Below are 20,495 nucleotides of genomic sequence, written 5' to 3'. Positions count from 1 at the left end.
CCATAGAACATCTTTGGAGGGAGTTGAAAGTCTATGTTGCCCAGCGACAGCCCCAAAACATCACTGCTCTAGAGGAGATCTGCATGGAGGAATGGGCCAAAATACCAGCAACAGTGTGTGAAAACCTTGTGAAGACTTACAGAAAACGTTTGACCTGTGTCATTGCCAACAAAGGGTATATAACAAAGTATTGAGAAACTTTTGTTATTGACCAAATACTTATTTTCCACCATAATTTGCAAATAAATTCATAAAAAATCCTACAATGTGATTTTCTGTTTTTTTTTCTTCTCATTTTGTCTGTCATAGTTGACGTGTACCTATGATGAAAATTACAGGCCTCTCTCATCTTTTTAAGTGGGAGAACTTGCACAATTGGTGGCTGACTAAATACTTTTTTCCCCCACTGTAAACTGCAAATTTGTCATGGGTATTTTTGTAAGTTAAGGCCTAGACTATAGCTCAGTAGGATAACACAGTCTTGTGTTATAGTGCAAATGTCCATGGCCTGATTCAGGCATAAGGGCAAAGTGTCAATGTCCATGGAGTGCTTTGGAAATTTTGATAAAGCGGATTTACGATCACAGGTGTGTCATGTGGGCCATTAATGACATTGCTTGATTGATTGAGCTTTCAGTAAACATTGCATAATCAGTGGAGTCCATAGATAGGCAACTTTAAGCTGCCTCATGACCCACTGGAACAACTTGTCCCACTACTATGTTTGGGTCCAAAGGTTGCCCCAGTCAAATAATTTTTGGGAGCAGTTTCTATTCATGAAACGGGGAAATATCGCTTTAAAAATAAAATCCTACTATTCCATGAGACCAAGTTGAACATCAATTTCCAGCAGACAAGCCAATAATAAGGCTTCTTATAACTTTACACATTTAAGAAAGCTCACAACAGCATGAGTACATTTAAATATAATTTATAAGCTAGGCCTAGATCAAAAAATAAAAGGGTAGTCATATTGTAAATGTCTGTTTAGGCCTACATGGGGAACCCCTGATCCACCCCATTTCCTCTACAGAGCTGATAATAGATATGCAGCCTAAAGTATCGACTACTCTTTGGCTTGAACTTTGCACATGACATTTTCTTGTCACCGGGGTCAGACCAGCCAGCAACATGCAAACTTTAAAACTCCCTCATAGATTGCAGGAGTGCAGCACTGAGAGGGTTGGAGTACAAGCAAACGGACGAGACGCCAGTTGACAGGTAAACAAGGCAACAGAACATCCAGCATGGTGGGAAGGAGACGTGGCTCCAGAGCCAACAGTGGACCACAGCAGCCCCAACAGCAACGCAGGGGGGGACCCCGCAAGGTGAGTCAGACTACCTATAGGAGGCTTATCAAACGGTTAATATAAAGAAAATGAGCATATCATGTCTACTTTCTGCCAGGTCTGAGGTTAATTATTGTCAGACAGACTACTGACACACATTTCGAGCCTGTTTTTCAGTACTTCATGCTCAATGACAAACCTTATATGCAGCCAGCATTGCTGACTCAGCAAATGTTACATTTTCTGCAAGTCTATATTTGACCTATCATTACTAATAAATAAACATACTATAGCCTAGTGTAGCCAACAACAGTCAATAATTATGTTGCTCTGGAAATTAGTCTTGTGTAATATTATCTTATTGTGCGCTTTAGTGTGTCTGTGTACAGTATGGGAGTGTACTTGCATGTGTTAAAGGTAGGCTACACCTTACTCAGTTCACCAGTGTATTGTGTAACATAGGCAGGAAATTGTATAACATAGGCAGGAAATTGTATAACATAGGCAGGAAATTGTATAACATAGGCAGGAAATTGTATAACATAGGCAGGAAATTGTATAACATAGGCAGGAAATTGTATAACATTGGCAGGAAATTGTATAACATAGGCAGGAAATTGTATAACATAGGCAGCTACAAATGATTCCTCAATAAATGTAATGATACTGTCACTGTAAATGTTAAAACATTATGGTATAGCTCTTTGAATGGTAGATTGATCTCTACCTTCAATTATAACTTTTTCTTCCACAGGGATTGAAGTCTATTCTTAAGTCACGGGTAGATGTCAAACAGTTCAGGGTTCAATGTATATTGACAACTCTACAGATAATTCCTAGCAACCATGTACACATCCACTACATTTACATTTTAGTAGACGCTCTTATCCAGAGCGACTTACAGTTAGTGAGTGCATTTTTTATTCATTTTTCCCATACTGTCCCCCCGTGGGATTCGAACCCACAACCCTGGCGTTGCAAACGCCATGATCTACCAACTGAGCTACATCCCTCACATGCAGAGATAACCACTAATGAAGCCAGAAATCCCTTACATGTCCAAAGGCTTATCACAGCCCTGATGATTTCCATAAATGTAAACATTTAAAATACTTTACTTATAGAGTATCTATTATCCCCAAATCATTTATGTACCGATATCCCCTCCCAGGAGGTCAGTTAACTCTTTCTGTCCCATCTCAGACTCTGAGGGAGCCAGCATTATTTGCCAAGAAAACAGGATATGAGTCAGAGGTTCCTCATGAAAAGATGACCATCGCCCAGGCCAAGAGAGGCACGCCAGGTCAGTCATCATTACTGGTCTCCACAGGTCAGACCAATCACAGACCAGTCAGACTGATCATAGGTCAGTTTCACCACCAGTTTTATCACTCCTCACTGGGAATATTGAAGGATGGGCAGTGGAAGAGAAGAGATAAGGGGCAGTCGAGAGAGAGGGGGATGTGAAAGTGAGAGGTGAGACAAGGAGAACGCAGCGAGACATAGATACAATGATTGTTTTTCTTTTCATGTAGCAATCCGGCCAGTGCGAGTCTATGCTGATGGGATCTTTGATCTCTTCCACTCTGGACACGCACGCGCTCTGATGCAAGCCAAGAACCTGTTCCCCAACACACATCTCATAGTGGGAGGTAAATAACACCTTTTGAATTTCAAGTGCCTTTCAAAACACCCAAGGACAGACTGTACAAACAAGCATGTACACAAACCACACACAGAGAGTATATCATTGTGTGTCTGTCCTTGCAGTCTGCAGTGATGAACTCACACACAAGTATAAGGGCTACACGGTGATGACAGAGTCTGAGCGCTACGAAGCCCTGATACACTGTCGCTATGTGGATGAGGTGGTACGGGACGCTCCCTGGACCCTCAGCCCTGAGTTCTTGAAGAAACATAAGGTCAGCACTTCTGGAGAAGGGCCATATACAGTACACCAGTCAGTATTACAAACCATCTGCACTGCTTGCTGTTTGGGGTTTTAGGCTGGGCTTCTGCTGATGTAAAAGGCATTTGATTTGATCAGTCCTAAAATCCGATACAGATGTACATAGCCCATGTCCCTTTTTTCCACATAAAATCATTTTAGTGCTATTCTGGGATTTCACCAGATTGACTTTGTGGCCCATGACGATATCCCATACACCTCTGCAGGATCAGAGGACGTCTACAAACACATCAAGGAAGCAGGTAAACAGATCTGCTCTGGAACAGAAATGAACCATTTGAGATTGTGTCTGTGTGTGTTTGCTGAGCTACCTACTATCTATTCCCTTCCCTGTGTCATCTTGGCTGAGCTGTGTTCTCTCTGTTGGGTCTCAGGGATGTTTGTGGCCACACAGAGGACAGACGGCATCTCTACATCCGACCTCATCACCAGGATAGTGAGAGACTACGACCTCTATGTCCGACGCAACCTGCAGAGAGGCTACACAGCCAGTGACCTCAACGTTAGCTTCATCAGGGTATGAATGACATCACCTAATTAACTTAGAACAATTAATTAAGTTGGAATAACCATATGTTACAATAGTTTGTCTTTGAGGAAGTGAAATGGGTGTTTCAGTATTGGTGGTTGTGGTTGATAAACACAAGACCACCTTTAGTTGATGCCTTATTGCCAACCACATGACTTGTCATAGACTGTTCTCTCTGCTCCCGCACGGCAAGCGGTACCGGAGCGCCAAGTCTGGGACCAAAGGTTCCTGAACAGCTTCAACCCCCAAGCCATAAGACTGCTGAATAGTTCATCAAAAGGCCACCCAGGCTATTTACATTAACTTTAGAATTTTATTTATAATCTTTATTATTTGCACTGACTCTATGCACACTCACTAGACTCTAGCCGCACACTCACACATACTAAACTGACACTCCAACACACACACACACACACACACACACACACATTCACATGCATATTGAAGCCACACACTCACACATATACATATTTTCACGCTTCACAAACGCTGCTGCTACTCTGTTTATTATATATCCTGATTGCCTAGTCACGTTTACCCTTAGCCACATGTACATACTGTATTACCTCAATTACCTCGTACCCCTGCACATTGACTCTGTACTGGTACTCTTTGTATATAGCCTCATTATTGTTATTTTATTGTGTTACTATTTCCTTTTTTATTTAGCAAATATTTGTCTTACTTTTTAACTCTGCACTGTTGGGAATGGGCTCTTAATTAAGCATTTCACAGTAAAGTCTACACCTGTTGTATTCGGCGCATGTGACCAATACAATTTGATTTGATTTATTCTGCAGGAGAAGAAAATCCGTCTGCAGAACCAGGTGGATCGTATGAAGGAGACGGTGAAGACAGTGGAGGAGAAGTCCAAGCACTTTGTGTTCAAGGTGGAGGAGAAGAGCCATGACCTCATCCACAAGTGGGAGGAGAAGTCACGGGAGTTCATTGGGAATTTCCTGGAGTTGTTTGGTCCAGATGGAGCGTGGGTAAGTTTACATTTAGCCCACAATAGATACTATAGTAGGAAGCGTTTACGGTCAATAGCAGAAGATGGTTAGTATTGATCTCATTCCTCTAAGCAAGTGACCACACAATATTAACAAGTAGTTTAGGAAAAGCAACACTCAGTTGGACAAACAATTAAAAAAAACACAATGCTCCCTTTCTCCGTCTCTCTCTGTCTCTCTGTCTCTCTCTCTTTCTCGCTCCCTCTCTCTCTCCGAGCAGCATGTGATCCAGGAGCAGAGTGGGCGCATGCTCCAGGCTCTGTCACCCTACGCATCGCCCGTTGCCTCGCCCCGTGGCTCCCCCAGTAGCAGTCCCACCAGAGGGCGCTCCCCATCGCCCCCCTCCTCTCCCACATCCCGTTCTCCCCGTTCCCCTCCGTCCTCACCCACCTCCCCTTCCTCTCTCAAGGGTGCCTCTGCTCGTCCCTTAACCTCCCTCAGCAGCTCGAGTGAGGGGGATGACGACGAGGAGTAGAGACGGCACTGTCACTCCCAAAACACAAACACACAGTGTCCACGGTTACTTAGTGCAAGATGCCGCCCACAGTCTGCCATATTTGTGCTATTTGATTGTGTATGTTGTTAAGGTAACTGAATGCACTGTGGTATCTCAATTAGTTGACTCACTCCATTCTCACTTCTGATTCCTGTACCACACAAATAATACCACTATTTCACTGCATCAACCAGGCTTTATTTTTCTTTACAAATACTTAGTGAAATGCTCAAATGTGCGTTCAGTTGTCTATGATATGCAGTACAATTTTTTTTTTTGGACATTTTCTTTTTTAAATAATACGTTGTTTCTATGAAATATGAAATACAAAACAATCATTTCTGAGAGTATTTTGTCATGCAATAATAACTATTGACCCACTAAAATATAAATTTCATTTGAGGCCTTTTTCTAAAAAAATTTTTTTTTTTTAAGCAATCTAAAGTAAGATATGTCTCAACTTGTTTAGATATTGCTCCATGCATTTCTTAAGCTTCCAAAGTGATAATAATCTCTTATAAACTTACATACCATATTGCATTATCATGAATTTAAATACCATCCTGAGTAACATTTCATGTCACATGACACAAACACATACATACTAACCTAATCCCTTTTTTCTGAGCTGGGAAAATGCTGGGAAAATGCCGACTGAGCTTATCTATTGAAAACCATTGCACACTGCCATAAAATGATAAACTAATATTCTTGTTTCACACAGTATACTGTTATGCTAGGTCATTATTTGCATTAAGGGAAAAAGTACATTATTTCCCGACAGTTGGTGTCACTCTCACGTGACACTAATTAGATCTAATAACAGTCATGCTATCTGACGGAGGAGGTCACCAATCGCAATCTGCTACCATGGAAACCGTGGTCAATCATAACATACCAGCAAACAAGGAAATAAAGATGGTCTGGGTTAAAACTGTGTTTTGGATTTACATACCTGATGTGATATTCACTGGAAATAAATATGTTACCTGTTTAGACAATATTTCAGTCAGTGCTGTGCTTTAGTTCTGTGCTTAACTGTAGGAGTGGACGGTAACTTAATCTGTTTGCCATGTGACTGGACAAGACCTATGGCATGCAGCGTTGCCTGAGGGCCAGACTCAAAAGAGTTATTTGACCTTGTACTTGGCTGCATCACGTGGGTCGCTGCTAGGGTTGCTCCAGTCATCTGCCTCAGGGCCAGTCTGGTAGTGTCTCCACGCTGACTTGTTGAAGACGGGGAGACGCTCAAAGGACTCGCTGGACAGAGCCTGGAGGTCAGAGAGAAACAAATATGAAACCACAGCCAGCTCATAATGACAACATGTTACTTAACTAAACGCAAGTCCCTAACGCACCTTCAGATAGATGACAGTGTCTGTACCCACCCCCTCCATGGAGTAAAGGTTCAGGTCTCCTTGGAAGTAGCGTGCATAAAGTCTAGAAATGGGGAGACCATATCCAAAGCCAGCCTGACGGAGAAGAAAGAGTGGTTCATACTACAAAGATGCGATAACATGCAACTTCAAATGCAGCTTGTGCTTGTTAACAAACACGTAATCAGATGGTTATCGTCTATAACATTGCTGTCATCAGAGGATTGATTACCAAGAAGCTAGTAAGCCAGCAAAGCAAGGTAAAATATCACAAATAGAGTTAGATAAAGCCAGAAGAATAATATATTTGTTGAACATAGATAGCTATAGCCATCAGTCTGGTATGTTTTCATGGTCATCACTCACTCACTCTTAAGTTTGTCAAGGTCCCAACATCAGTGTTAGCTATTCTGCTACAGAGCTTTTTGGTGCCGGGATGTGCGTGCATTCCTTGAACATGACGCTTGCATGTAAACAAAACATTTCTCTATACACCCGTTGTGATGTGTTACCAGTGGTGCAGCCTGAGTTCCATTTCCTGGTTCCAGGCTCGGGGTGGGCGCGGTGGAGTACATGTAGCTAAAGAGCTTGTCAATCTTCCTGAGGGGCACGCCCCCTCCTCTGTCAATGATCTGAGGGGAGAGGACAGGGGTGACTGAGAACCTTTATATAGGCCATGATGAGGTCATCTAAAAACACCAGAGCAGTGTCCGTGCCAGTAACAGACCTTGATAGAGAGGTCTTCCTTTCCCAGCGTCACCATGGCCTTCACTGGGGGGAGTGCAGCAGTACTGTTCTCATGGTGCTCCACCGTGGCCCGCATCGAATTCTACACAGTCATTCAAGAAACATTAATGAATACACATAACTCAGTTGGAACATATAAATAGAACATGATACAGCCAATGATGAAGGACTTCACAAATACATTACAAATTAGGACCAGTTAATTGATAGCCTAGAGAAGCTTTCTTTCAGTACAACATAAATGCCAGTCACCTTGAAGAGCTCAAACAGCATATGGAACAGGTGAGATGGAACATAATCCACCTGGATAGCCTTCGAAGGGGCCTTGGCTGAGAAAAATGACACGTACAGTATGTTAATGGTAAAATAAAGGCAATCAATATTTATCAATCGTTCTCTATTCACATATCATTATAGTAGTCATGTTTCATGTAATATCACACAAAATAGATATTAATTGGCTCTGCTGCATCTCCTCTGCTTACATTTGCAGGTTCGGACAGGAGCCAATGGGAAACTCTGAGAAGAGGCCAACTTTCCATTCCAGATAACTTTTTCCATTACAGCCAATAAACCTGCCACATCCTAACCAAGATCTTAGTGCATACTCAGACGTTTACAATCTAAGCACCAGTGCCTTCTATCCTACCAATATTGCATTCTAGACATGCTACAAGCCTTCATATAAGCTAATGGCTCCGTACAACAGCTTATAATTGCATACATATCTGTTCATCTTTTATAATGCATACACAGGTGGCTCAGTGTATTTAATTACAATTAAACGTACAATTGTACTCTTCTATCTTCAGCTCAGGGGCAATCATGTAGTACTTCTCACAGAGCATCTTAGCGGTCTCATAGGCATCTGCAAAAGACAGCAGCACAGAAACACAGAGGATTAATAGTATGTGGCATTGTGTTCAACTTTGACCAAATATCCGCCTCGCTCTCAGAGATAAAAGTAGTACTGCTAGGTTTTACACAGTCAAATGTGACAAATAACAAAATAAATATATATAAAGAAATGTACAAATTATGCATTTGTGATATCGGTATTTAAAAAATATATAATAATAATAATAATAATTCAATACAGTAATATGAGATCTGTATGTAAAACATTTACATTTGACATTTTTGTCATTTAGCAGATGCTCTTATCCAGAGCGACTTACAGTTAAAGCATTCATCTTAAGAGACAACCACATTCCACAGTAAAATATACAGGATATGAACATTCCATTCTAGCTAAACAATGGATATACAGTTGAAGTCGGAAGTTTACATACACCTTAGCCAAATACATTTAAACTCAGGTTTTTCACAATTCCTGACATTTAATCCTAGTAAAAATTCCCTGTCTTAGGTCAATTAGGATCACCACTTTATTTTAAGAATGTGAAATGTCAGAATAATAGTAGAGAGAATGATTTATTTAAGCTTTTATTTCTTTCATCATATTCCCAGTGGGTCAAAAGTTTACGTACACTGAATTCGTATTTGGTAGCATTGCCTTTAAATTGTTTAACTTGGGTCAAACGTGTCGGGTAGCCTTCCATAAGCTTCCCACAATAAGTTGGGTGAATGTTGGCCCATTCCTCCTGACAGAGCTGGTGTAACTGAATCAGGTTTGTAGGCCTCCTTGCTCGCACACGCTTTTTCAGTTCTGCCCACAAATTTTCAATAGGATTGAGGTCAGGGCTTTGTGATGGCCACTCCAATACCTTGACTTTGTTGTCCTTAAGCCATTTTGCCACAACTTTGGAAGTATGCTTGGGGTCATTGTCCATTTGGAAGACCCATTTGCGACCAAGCTTTAACTTCCTGACTAATGTCTTGAGATGTTGCTTCAATATATCCACATAATTTTCCTTCTTCATGATGCCATCTATTTTGTGAAGTGTACCAGTCCCTCCTGCAGCAAAGCACCCCCACAGCATGATGCTGCCACCCCCGTGCTTCACGGTTGGGATGGTGTTCTTCGGCTTGCAAGTGCCCCCTTTTTCCTCCAAACATAACGATGGTCATTATGGCCCAACAGTTCTATTTTAGTTTCACCAGACCAGAGGACATTTCTCCAAAAAGTACGATCTTTGTCCCCATGTGCAGTTGCAAACCGTAGTCTGGCTTTTTTATGGCGGTTTTGGACCAGTGGCTTCTTCCTTGCTGAGCGACCTTTCAGGTTATGTCGATATAGGACTCGTTTTTCTGTGGATATAGATACTTTTGTACCTGTTTCCTCCAGCATCTTCACAAGGTCCTTTGCTGTCGTTCTGGTATTGATTTGCACTTTTCGCACCAAAGTACATTCATCTCTAGGAGACAGAACGCGTCTCCTTCCTGAGCGGTATGATGGCTGCGTGGTCCCATGGTGTTTATACTTGCATACTATTGTTTGTACAGATGAACGTGGTACCTTCAGGCGTTTGGAAATTGCTCCCAAGGATGAACCAGACTTGTGGAGGTCAAAAAATTTTTTTCTGAGGTCTTGGCTGATTTCTTTGGATTTTCCCATGATGTCAAGCAAAGAGGCACTGCGTTTGAAGGCAGGCCTTGAAATACATCCACAGGTACACCTCCAATTGACTCAAATGATGTCAATTAGCCTATCAGAAGCTTCTAAAGCCATGACATCATTTTCTGGAATTTTCCAAGCTGTTTAAAGGCACCGTCAACTTAATGTATGTAAACTTCTGACCCACTGGAATTGTGATACAGTGAATTATAAGTGAAATAATCTGTCTGTAAACAATTGTTGGAAAAATTACTTGTGTCATGCACAAAGTAGATGTCCTAACCGACTTGCCAAAACTATAGTTTGTTAACAACATTTGTGGAGTGGTTGAAAAACAAGTTTTAATGACTCCAACCTAAGTGCATGTAAACCTCCGACTTCAACTGTATAGCATTTTACAAAAAAACACATTTTCATACATATCTCAAATCTATAAATAAAAACATCTGAGAACAGTAATATTTTACACACACATGAAGGTGTCCTCCACTTCAATAGTAATAATCTGTGACATCTCAAAACCAATATCCCCACCGGTGTGCAAACCTAAAACACTGGTCTATTCTACAAACAGAGCCTGTCGGAAAATCCCTCTCTGTTCTCATACAGACGGGCACGCACGATCAGGGATCACGATCATGCTGGTCCATTGTTTCCAAAAGCCTGACCATTCAAACTGGTTATCGCTACAAGGGAACTATAAGTGTGGAAGATGTGCTCAATGTAACAACACGGTAAACAGTAAATACTTCACACACCCTCTTAACTGGCCGAAAGTTCTACCAGAGACAGTTCATCAATTGTAACTCTACCAACATTGTGTATATGCTTAAGTGACCGTGTGGTAAAGCCTATGTGGGCCAAACAGAAAGATATTTTAAAATAAGAATATCTGAACACAAAACAGGGATCAGCACCGGCAATATCGAATATGTTATGGTAAAACACTACTTAGAAGCCAAACATGGCCCACCGTCTTCTTTGCGCTTTGTGAGCCTGCAACAGGTCACATCCATCAGAGGTGGCAAGGTCCCTAAAATGCTCTCACAACGAGATGTTTTGGATTGATAGACTAAACACCATGCATCCTCTTGGTCTAAACAATGATTTCTCATTCAGACTATTCTTGTAGACTATATTGCTGTGCTGTCATTTGTAGGCTATATTTTCCAACATTCAATCACAATCTTTCTATTAGGATGTCTATTTTTCATACCCCAAAGCTTTATTGTGTACTAGGAAGTAATTAATTGCGCTAAAATACCTCAAATTTCCTAAATGTCATCATGATATCTAAAAGCTATTTGTCGAGTTTATTCTGCTGATCTGTGTATTTGTATATACAGTATATTGTAACAATTGTTGGTTGACTAATGTTTTGAGTATCGCTATGCACCAACACCACACAGATGTGGGCAATTGTAATTATCACCTAGGCACCTGCATAGAAAACAATGGCTTTGGCACATCTCTTGATGTTCTGATGAAGGCATAACTGCCAGAATGCGTTAGCTTGCCCGGACGAAAATAAAAAGGTGAACTGAGGTGACGTCTATTTGTCCTTTATTGAAAAATGTTTGGAGTTCCACCCAAAAGCAATAATTTCTGATGAAAAAACACAAATGTGAAAAATTTGTGGATATAGCGTGGAAATAAACTCTTCATTCGGAAAGTATTCAGACCTCTTGACTTTTTCCACATTTTGTTACATTACAGCCTTATTCTAAAATTGATTTAATTGTTTCCCCCCTCTCATCAATCCACACACAATACCCCATAATGACAAAGCAAAAGCAGGTTTTTTGATATTTCTTCCAATTTATAAAAAATAAAAAATGGAAATATAACATTTACATAAGTATTCAGACCCTTTACTCAGTACTTTGTTGAATCACCTTTGGCAGCGATTACAGTCTCGAGTCTTCTTGGGTATGACGCTACAAGCTTGGCACACCTGTATTTGGGGAGTTGCTCCCATTCTTCTCTGCAGATCCACTCAAGCTCTGTAAGGTTTGATGGGAAGTGTTGCTGCACAGCTATTTTCAGGTCTCTCCAGAGATGTTCGATCCGGTTCAAGTCCGGGCTCTGGCTGGGCCACTCAAGGACATTTAGAGACTTGTCCCACAGCTACTCATGCGTTGTCTTGGCTGCGTGCTTAGGGAAATTGTCCTGTTGGAAGGTGAACCTTCGCCCCAGTCTGTGGTCCTGAGCGCTCTGGAGCAGGTTTTCATCAAGGATCTCTCTGTACTTTGCTCCATTCATCTTTCTCTCGATCCTGACTAGTCTCCCAGTCCCTGCCGCTGAATAACATCCCCACAGCATGATGTTGGCACCACCATGCCTCAGACCAGAGAATCTTGTTTCTCATGGTCTGAGAGTCCTTTAGGTGCCTTTTGGCAAACTCCAAGTGGGCTGTCATGTGCCTTTTACTGAGGAGTGGCTTCCGTCTGGCCACTCTACCATAAAGGCCTGATTGGTGGAGTGCTGCAGAGATGGTTGTCCTTCTGGAAGGTTCTCCCATCTCCACAGAGGAACTCTGGAGCTCTGTCAGAGTGACCATCGAGTTCTTGGTCCCCTCCTTGACCAAGGCCCTTCTACCCCGATTGCTCAGTTTGGCCGGGCGGCCAGCTCTATGAAGAATCTTAGTGGTTCCAAACTTCTTCCATTTAAGAATGATGGAGGCCACTGTGTTCTTGGGGACCTTCAATGCTACAGAAATGTGTTGGTACCCTTCCACAGATCTGTGCCTCAACACAATCCTGTCTCGGAGCTCTACAGACAATTCCTTCGACCTCATGGCTTGGTTTTTGCTCTGACATGCACTGTCAACTGAGAGACCTTATATAGACAGGTGTGTGCCTTTCCAAATCATGTCCAATCAATTGTATTTACCACAGGTGGAGTCCAGTCTCATAGCAAAGGGTCTGAATACTTACATAAATAAGGTATTTCTGTTTTTTATTTTTAATAAACCTGTTTTTTTCGCTTTATCATCATGGGTTATTGTGCGTAGATTGATGAGGATTTTTTTTTTTTTAAATCCATTTTAGAATAAGGCTGTAACGTAACAAAATGTGGAAAATGTAAAGGGGTCTGAATACTTTCCGGATGCACTGTAGTCTTTATTGAATACAGCTTGAATAAGTTGATGTTTCCCTGATGCAGTCTGACTCAAAGTTGCTATTTGTTAAGCATTAGGATCAGTGGAATTCTGCTCACCTTTCACCACCTCATTGACATTGCAGGTAGGATCAATACTTCCTATGTGCTTGGGATGGGAGGTGGTTCTGTCATCACCAAAAAGGAGTGCTGAAACAAAGTCTCACCTGATCAAGATCGTCATCAATATCCACTATAAGATCCAAATCATACACATGTACTATTTTTAGACAACATCTGACACACATTAATTATATAAATATGTGTATTGGCTGGTGATGTCACTTACTGTGCTGGTTGATGAGCATGCGGAAGGATATCCTGTTGGTGTAAAAGCGATCCAGGAAGTACTGAACGTTGCTGCTGATAAAAGGGTCAAAGCCAAACTTCTGCTTGTACTCTATGACACCCTGGGCCATGGTGGGGACCACTTCATTGTGCCTGTTACGGATTTTGACCAGGGTGTCTAGAAAGCTGTTACAGAGAAATATGGTGTGAGGACTCTCAGAAGTCTCAGTGCTGTCTGAAGTCTCAGTGCTGTCTGAAGTCTCAGTGAAGTCTCAGTGCTGTCTGAAGATGTGGTTGGTAAATGGTGCGACTGTGTACATGTCAACTCACTCGTTTAAGGTGCGGCTGTCCTCTGGACCCCTTTGTTCATAGTCCAGCAGCTCTTCAAAGCTCTGTATGTACCTGAAACACAAAGACCACAGCACACTGTCATACCCTGGCGTACACACAGACGGATGTCACCACGCATCCCAGAATACTGTGCTTACAGTCACCCCTGAATCAGAACAGAGGGACAGACAGAGGTTCTCACCAGCTGTGCACCAGTTTGATAGACGGCTGGATACGCAGATCGCGGGGTAACAGGTTGATTTCCTTCATGGTGTTGGCCCCCCGCACCGCAAGCTCCTTACGCAGGAACATGTAGGAGGTCTTCTCACATGCATTCTCCCTACCTGTGGAAAAGCATTGGGTCAATAAACTGGTGACTGGTAGCAGACCAATACTTGTGCTGTGTTCATTTGACGGAGGTTGTAAGACAAGATTATATCAACAGACCTCTCATGCATTTCAGTTGAAACTTTCCAAAGTGTCTGTCTCAGAAACACCTGCATTCTTGGAGCTTTCCACATCTGCCTCATTTGATGGAAGTTTGTGACAGGTTTGTGACAAACCACTGACGGAGGTTTGTATTAGTCCAAGAACATGGCCATAAGTATATATGAGGACACCGAGGTCCGGACCTCTGTAATGTTTTTTAATTAGAAAACAAGTAACTATACAGTACCAGTCAAAACTTTGGACACACCTACTCATTCAAGGGTTTTTCTTTATTTTTTACTATTATCTACATTGTAGAATAATAGTGAAGACATCAAAACTATGAAATAACACATATGGAATCATGTAGTAACCAAAAAAGTGTTAAACAAATCAAAATATATTTTATATTTGAGATTCTTCAAAAAGGCACCCTTTACTTGATGACATCTTTGCACACTCTTGGCATTCTCTCAACCAGCTTCATTAGGTAGTCACCTGGAATGCATTTCAATTAACAGGTGTGCCTTGTTAAAAGTTAATTTGTGGAATTTATTTCCTTCTTAATGCGTTTGAGCCAATCAGTTGTGTTGTGACAAGGTAGAGGTGGTATACAGAAGATAGCCCTATTTGGTAAAAGACCAAGTCCATATTATGGCAAGAACAGCTCAAATAAGCAAAGAGAAACAACAGTCCATCATTACTTGAAGACATGAAGGTCAGTCAATCTAGAAACTTTGAAAGTTTCTTCAAATGCAGTCGCAAAAACCATCAAGCGCTATGATGAAACTAGCTCTCATGAGGACCACCACAGGAAAGGAAGACCCAGAGTTACCTCTGCTGCAGAGGATAAGTTCATTAGAGTTAACTGCACCTCAGATTGCAGCCCAAATAAATGCTTCACAGAGTTCAAGTAATAGACACGTCTCAACATCAACTGTTCAGAGGAGACTGCGTGAATCAGGCCTTCATGGTCGAATTGCTGCAAAGAAACCACTACTAAAGGACACCAATAATAAGAAGAGACTTGCTTGGGCCAAGAAGCACAAGCAATGGACTGGTGGAAATCTGTCCTTTGGTCTGATGAGTCGAAATGTGAGATTTTTGGTTCCAACCGCCGTGTCTTTGTGAGACAGAGTAGGTGAACGGATGATCTCTGCATGTGTGGTTACCACGGTGAAGCATGGAGGAGGTGGTGTGATGGTGTGTGGATGCTTTGTTGGTGACACTGTCAGTAATTTATTTAGAATTCAAGGCACACTTAACCAGCATGGCTACCACAGCATTCTGCAGCGATACGCCATCCCATCTGGTTTGCGCTTAGTGGGACTATCATTTGTTTTTCAACAGGACAATGACCCAAAACACACCTCCAGGCTGTGTAAGGGCTATTTTACCAAGAAGGAGAGTGATGGAGTGCTGCATCAGATGACCTGGCCTCCGCAATCACCCAACCTCAACCCAAAAAAAGCAGCCAACAAGTGCTCAGCATATGTGGGAACTCCGTCAAGACTGTTGGAAAAGCATTCCTCATGAAGCTGGATGAGAGAATGCCAAGAGTGTACAAAGCTGTCATCAAGGCAAAGGGTGGCTACTTTGAAGAATCTCAAATATAAAATATATTTTGATTTATTTAACCCTTTTTTGGTTACTACACGATTCCATATTTTTGATGTCTTCACTATTATTCTACAATGTAGAAAATAGTACAAATAAAGAAAGACCCTTGAATGAGTAGGTGTGTCCAAACTTTTGACTGGTACTGTATACATACACAATTTAGAACTGGTCAACATTTAGCCAGCTGCTTACCACCCTGCATCCCACTTCTGGCTTGCTTCTGAAGCTAAGCAGGGTTGGTCCTGGTCAGTCCTTGATGCTGCTGGAAGTGGTGTGGAAGGGCCAGTAGGAGGCACTCTTTCCTCTGGTCTAAAACAAAATATTGCCTCAGGGCAGTGATTGGGGACATTGCCCTGTGTAGGGTGCTGTCTTTCAGATGGGACGTTAAACAGGTGTCCTGACTCTCTGTGGTCACTAAAGATCCCATGGCACTTATCGTAAGGGTGTTAACCCTGGTGTCCTGGCTAAATTCCCAATCTGGCTATCATGGCCACCTAATTATCCCCAGCTACCAATTGGCTCATTCATCCCCATGTAACTATTCCCGAGGTCGTTGCTGTAAATGAGAATGTGTTCTCCGTCAACTTACGTAGTAAAATAAGGGTTTAAAAAAACATTGAAATATTGCTCCCAGTGTTAATCACAAAACGTATATTCTTGATCTGAGTTCTAATCGCGCCTGCCTCTTTGCGAACGAGTGGAATCATGAACAGCGGTTTGTTATTTTATGTTAGCCTGCGTCCCCCAGATTTGCCATTTTAGCAGCACATTCACCACTCTATCAAACAGCTCACTCCGCGGGCCTGAGACGTGAAACGAACTACCCCAACTCGCAGTCGGCTCAAGTACGCAACTAAAGACGCTTCTGACAGTGTGTTTGCGAGATGCCGGACAAAATGAATTTTAAAACCGTCGCGCGACTCCTCCAATATCTACAGACATCCCCCAAACCAACAAAAACCGACTCTCGGAGAGTGAGTGGACAACTGGCAAATAGTCGCTTCTAGATAGCCCATGTCAGCCAGTCAGGTGGCTAGCTGCCGGCAGCGACTTCTACTGCTGTAACGTTGAACGGCTCTGGCTAGTATTACTTAGCCAGCTAGAAGGATGAAGTAAGAAGCTAACGGAGCCTACCTCAGCACTAGCAAAAAATACGCTACTATGTTCTCATAATAACTTTGCTTTACAGAGAGTAGGCTATACCCAATTCATTCATTTATTGAAATGACATGGAAATAACATTGATTTAACCAGTGTGTGCCCAGTGGGTACTGAGACAGACAGCGTTTTGCCTTGCAGCATTGCGTTGCAGACTTTGAACACACCGACTGTGTCATTGCGCAAAATAATATGCAACATCATCTAGATATGTGCGCAACAAAAGTTCAAGATTCACCTTCTGCTACCATTTCTGTCAACCCGTTTACGCATACAGTTTGACGCATTCGTTCGATAAATCCAACATATGCACCACACAGAACGCACTGCAACTGCCTCTGCAACGCAATGCTGCAAGGCAAACGCAGCGTTCCATTGGAAATGAATGTACTTCTGGTGTACCAAAACGCAATGACACAGTCGGTGTGTTCGAAGCTGCAATGCATGCAGGAGGAAGCAGAGGAGACAAGACAGAGAGGAAGCAAGCAGAGAGAGAGATTAGTACAGTGGTTACCAAATTTGTGGTCGGGGCCCCATTCACGTGAGAAAATCTGTACTAATCTTATCAAACAAGTTAGGAACTTTTAAAAAATATGATATGTTTTAATACGAACATAATATGAACATCTGCAATCAAAATGCAAACAATACAGTTCTACAAATGTCATATGTGTCAGTGTGAATCTTTCTCATAACTCCCCCCTTTCAGAGGTATAACATTACAATTGTATAGTTAATAGGCCATGTGTTTGTAGATCGACTGAAGTGAATGAACCTACAGCGGCCAAGGTGATAATGGCTGGGGTCTTTACGGCTTGTTTTTGCTGTTCTCCAAACAGAACTTAAAAAATGTTTTTCTTGTAAAGAAATGCAGTAAATGAGCTTCAATTATTATTATTATTATTTGCCAGTTACTCTATGAATATATCTGCCACACATGCAGCACAAGGCCAGTGGCCAGTTCATACTGAGAGGCAGAGAGACATGGAGCTATTTATAATGAGCTGCTGCTAGGAACAGTGTTGTGCAACTGTGAGCCAAAAGCATTGAGTGGACAGACAGGTTGACCTTAGAGAGTTCAGCCGGCACAGTTTGTTCTCTAAACTTAAGACACTGACTCTCACAGAACACGTGGCTTACTGAGAGACTGAGGCCATCCATCTTTACCCCAACATACAAACTATAGAATGACAGACAGTGGAAATGTATCAAGGCCTCTGTGATACTGATGTCACATTACTTCAATGGAGGTGGCAGCTGATGTAATTATCTACTGTATCAAAGCCACACTTGGGCATTATTGGGAAAGTAGGCATTTTAAATATGATGTGTCGCAGTCCTATATATTGCATAAACACAGTAATTGACGCATGTTCTATTTGCACACTAATGACATCATCTGGGGTGTATTCATTCTGCCGATTGTGTTGCAAAACGTTTCTTAAACGGAAGCAAACGAAACGGAGAGGGTCCAATAGAAACTCTTGTTTGGCTATGTTGGCTTCCGTTAGGAAATGGTAAACGGTTTCCGTATACAGTCGTGGTCAAAAGTTTTGAGAATGACACAAGTATTGGTCTTCACAAAGTTTGCTGCTTCAGTGTTTTGAGATATTTTTGTCAGATGTTACTATGGTATACTGAAGTATAATTACAAGCATTCCATAAGTGTCAAAGGCTTTTATTGACAATTACATTAAGTTTATGCAAAGAGTCAATATTTGCAGTGTTGACCCTTCTTTTTCAAGACCTCTGCAATCCGCCCTGGCATGCTGTCAATTAACTTCTGGGCCACATCCTGACTGATGGCAGCCCATTCTTGCATAATCAATGCTTGGAGTTTGTGGGGTTTTATTTGTCCACCCGCCTCTTGAGGATTGATCACAAGTTCTCAATGGGATTACAGTCTGGGGAGTTTCCTGACCATGGACCCAAAATGTTGATGTTTTGTTCCCCGAGCCACTTAGTTATCACCTTTGCCTTATGGCAAGGCGCTCCATCATGCTGGAAAAGGCATTGTTCGTCACCAAACTGTTCTTGGTTGGTTGGGAGAAGTTGCTCTCGGAGGATGTGTTGGTACCATTCTTTATTCATGGCTGTGTTCTTATGCAAAATTGTGAGTGAGCCCACTCCCTTGGCTGAGAAGCAACCCCACACATGAATGGTCTCAGGATGCTTTACTGTTGGCATGACACAGGACTGATGGTAGCGCTCACCTTGTCTTCTCCAGACAAGCTTTTTTCCGGATGCCCCAATCAATCAGAAAGGGGATTCATCAGGGAAAATGACTTTAGCCCAGTCCTCAGCAGTCCAATCCCTGTACCTTTTGCAGAATATCAGTCTGTCCCTGATGTTTTTCCTGAAGAGAAGTGGTTTCCTCGCTGCCCTTCTTGACACCAGGCCATCCTCCAAAAGTATTCGCCTCACTGTGCGTGCAGATGCACTCACACCTGCCTGCTGCCATTCCTGAGCAAGCTCTGCACTGGTAGTGCCCCGATCCTGCAGCTGAATCAACTTTAGGAGACGGTCCTGGCGCTTGCTGGACGCCCTGAAGCCTTCTTCACAACAATTGAACCTCTCTCCTTGAAGTTCTTGATGATCCGATTAATGGTTGATTTAGGTGCAATCTTACTAGCAGCAATATCCTTGCCTGTGAAGCCCTTTTTGTGCAAAGCAATGATGACGGCACGTGTTTCCTTGCAGGTAACCATGGTTAACAGAGGAAGAACAATTATTTCAAGCACCACCCTCCTTTTAAAGCTTCCAGTCTGTTATTCTAACTCAATCAGCATGACGAGTGATCTCCAGCCTTGTCCTCATCAACACTCTCACCTGTGTTAACGAGAGAATCACTGACATGATGTCAGCTGGTCCTTTTGTGGCAGGGCTGAAATGCAGTGGAAATGTTTTTTGGGGGATTAAGTTCATTTTCATAGCAAAAAGGGACTTTGCAACTAATTGCAATTCATCTGATCACTCTTCATAACATTCTGGAGTATATGCAAATTGCCATCATAAAAACTGAGGCAGCAGACTTTGTGAAAATTAATATTTGTGTAATTCTCAAAGCTTTTGACCCGTTCGTAAATTAAAGCCATCAGTTCAATTTTCAGTCCAATGGCAACCCTGTGTCCATGACATTTAAACTCTTGGAGTATTTATTTCTATACTCACCAAAGTCCAGAAACTGCTTGATAGACATCGGCGAGGGAGAGAACCTCGAATAATATTCTATTTTCGATGTTACATCTTTCAGTAGAAAGTTGAACAGCCTCATGATTGCTTCAAGTAATCACTTTCTAATTTTCAACACATATAAAATATGAGTACAGTTGATGGCCTAAGAACGATTTCCAAACAACCCCCTGTTTACTTGCATCGACCAATATAAACACTCAATACAAGTTACATGCTGATATCCCCTCCTTCGACAGTAGTCCCCCATGTTATTTTGATGCATCGTAAGTACAGTGTGTGTCCCCACGCACGTGACAAGGAAGCGTTAGAGCAGGACGTGCTACCTTATTGGCTGACAGAACCTCTCGCTTCCCCGGAATGATACAAGTTTGCCCATCAA

The 20,495-nt window shown here is 42.1% G+C and overlaps 2 protein-coding genes across 4 annotated transcripts; one reads left to right on the top strand and one right to left on the bottom strand.

Annotated features, from left to right (window-relative positions):
* The first annotated feature begins 1,143 nt into the window (after window positions 1-1,143).
* LOC311142503 (choline-phosphate cytidylyltransferase B-like) lies at window positions 1,144-5,563 on the top strand. 3 transcript variants are annotated; one of them, XM_084178159.1, is made up of 8 exons: window positions 1,148-1,328; window positions 2,493-2,592; window positions 2,825-2,941; window positions 3,060-3,249; window positions 3,400-3,500; window positions 3,633-3,775; window positions 4,591-4,779; window positions 5,021-5,563. In XM_084178159.1, the coding sequence occupies exons 1-8, from the start codon at window positions 1,248-1,250 to the stop codon at window positions 5,273-5,275; spliced, it is 1,176 nt and encodes a 391-aa protein (XP_084034285.1). In that variant the 5' UTR covers window positions 1,148-1,247; the 3' UTR covers window positions 5,276-5,563. The 3 variants fall into 3 exon arrangements, with proteins under 3 accessions (XP_084034284.1, XP_084034285.1, XP_084034286.1); XM_084178160.1 differs by having other exon boundaries at window positions 1,150-1,328; window positions 3,060-3,211; window positions 3,422-3,500; XM_084178158.1 differs by having other exon boundaries at window positions 1,144-1,328; window positions 3,060-3,211; window positions 3,422-3,775.
* A 147-nt stretch (window positions 5,564-5,710) lies between these two features.
* LOC311142504 (pyruvate dehydrogenase (acetyl-transferring) kinase isozyme 3, mitochondrial-like) lies at window positions 5,711-20,408 on the bottom strand. Its single transcript, XM_084178161.1, has 11 exons — window positions 20,093-20,408; window positions 13,917-14,058; window positions 13,715-13,786; window positions 13,386-13,570; window positions 13,157-13,246; window positions 8,210-8,287; window positions 7,672-7,748; window positions 7,400-7,501; window positions 7,185-7,304; window positions 6,655-6,768; window positions 5,711-6,567 (listed from the first exon to the last, which is right to left on the bottom strand). Exons 1-11 carry the CDS (start codon window positions 20,193-20,195, stop codon window positions 6,427-6,429), a joined length of 1,224 nt encoding a protein of 407 aa, XP_084034287.1. The 5' UTR covers window positions 20,196-20,408; the 3' UTR covers window positions 5,711-6,426.
* Between the last annotated feature and the right edge of the window lie 87 nt (window positions 20,409-20,495).

This window comes from Coregonus lavaretus (genome assembly GCF_964263955.1).
Source record: "Coregonus lavaretus genome assembly, chromosome: 15".
NCBI lineage: Eukaryota > Metazoa > Chordata > Actinopteri > Salmoniformes > Salmonidae > Coregonus > Coregonus lavaretus.
This window is presented reverse-complemented; position numbering and strand designations above follow the sequence as displayed.

What these genes read in the sequence shown, in the direction of transcription:
- LOC311142503 (XM_084178158.1), top strand. Translation starts at nt 1,248, where the DNA reads ATGGTGGGAAGGAGACGTGGCTCCAGAGCCAACAGTGGACCACAGCAG. An exon ending in AGTTCTTGAAGAAACATAAG is followed by an intron (nt 3,212 to 3,421) that starts GTCAGCACTTCT and finishes GGATTTCACCAG; the next exon opens with ATTGACTTTGTGGCCCATGA. An exon ending in TTGGTCCAGATGGAGCGTGG is followed by an intron (nt 4,780 to 5,020) that starts GTAAGTTTACAT and finishes CTCTCCGAGCAG; the next exon opens with CATGTGATCCAGGAGCAGAG.
- LOC311142504 (XM_084178161.1), bottom strand. Translation starts at nt 20,195, where the DNA reads ATGAGGCTGTTCAACTTTCTACTGAAAGATGTAACATCGAAAATAGAA. An exon ending in CAAGCAGTTTCTGGACTTTG is followed by an intron (nt 14,059 to 20,092) that starts GTGAGTATAGAA and finishes GCTTTTCCACAG; the next exon opens with GTAGGGAGAATGCATGTGAG. An exon ending in AGGAAGACCTCTCTATCAAG is followed by an intron (nt 7,305 to 7,399) that starts GTCTGTTACTGG and finishes CTCTCCCCTCAG; the next exon opens with ATCATTGACAGAGGAGGGGG.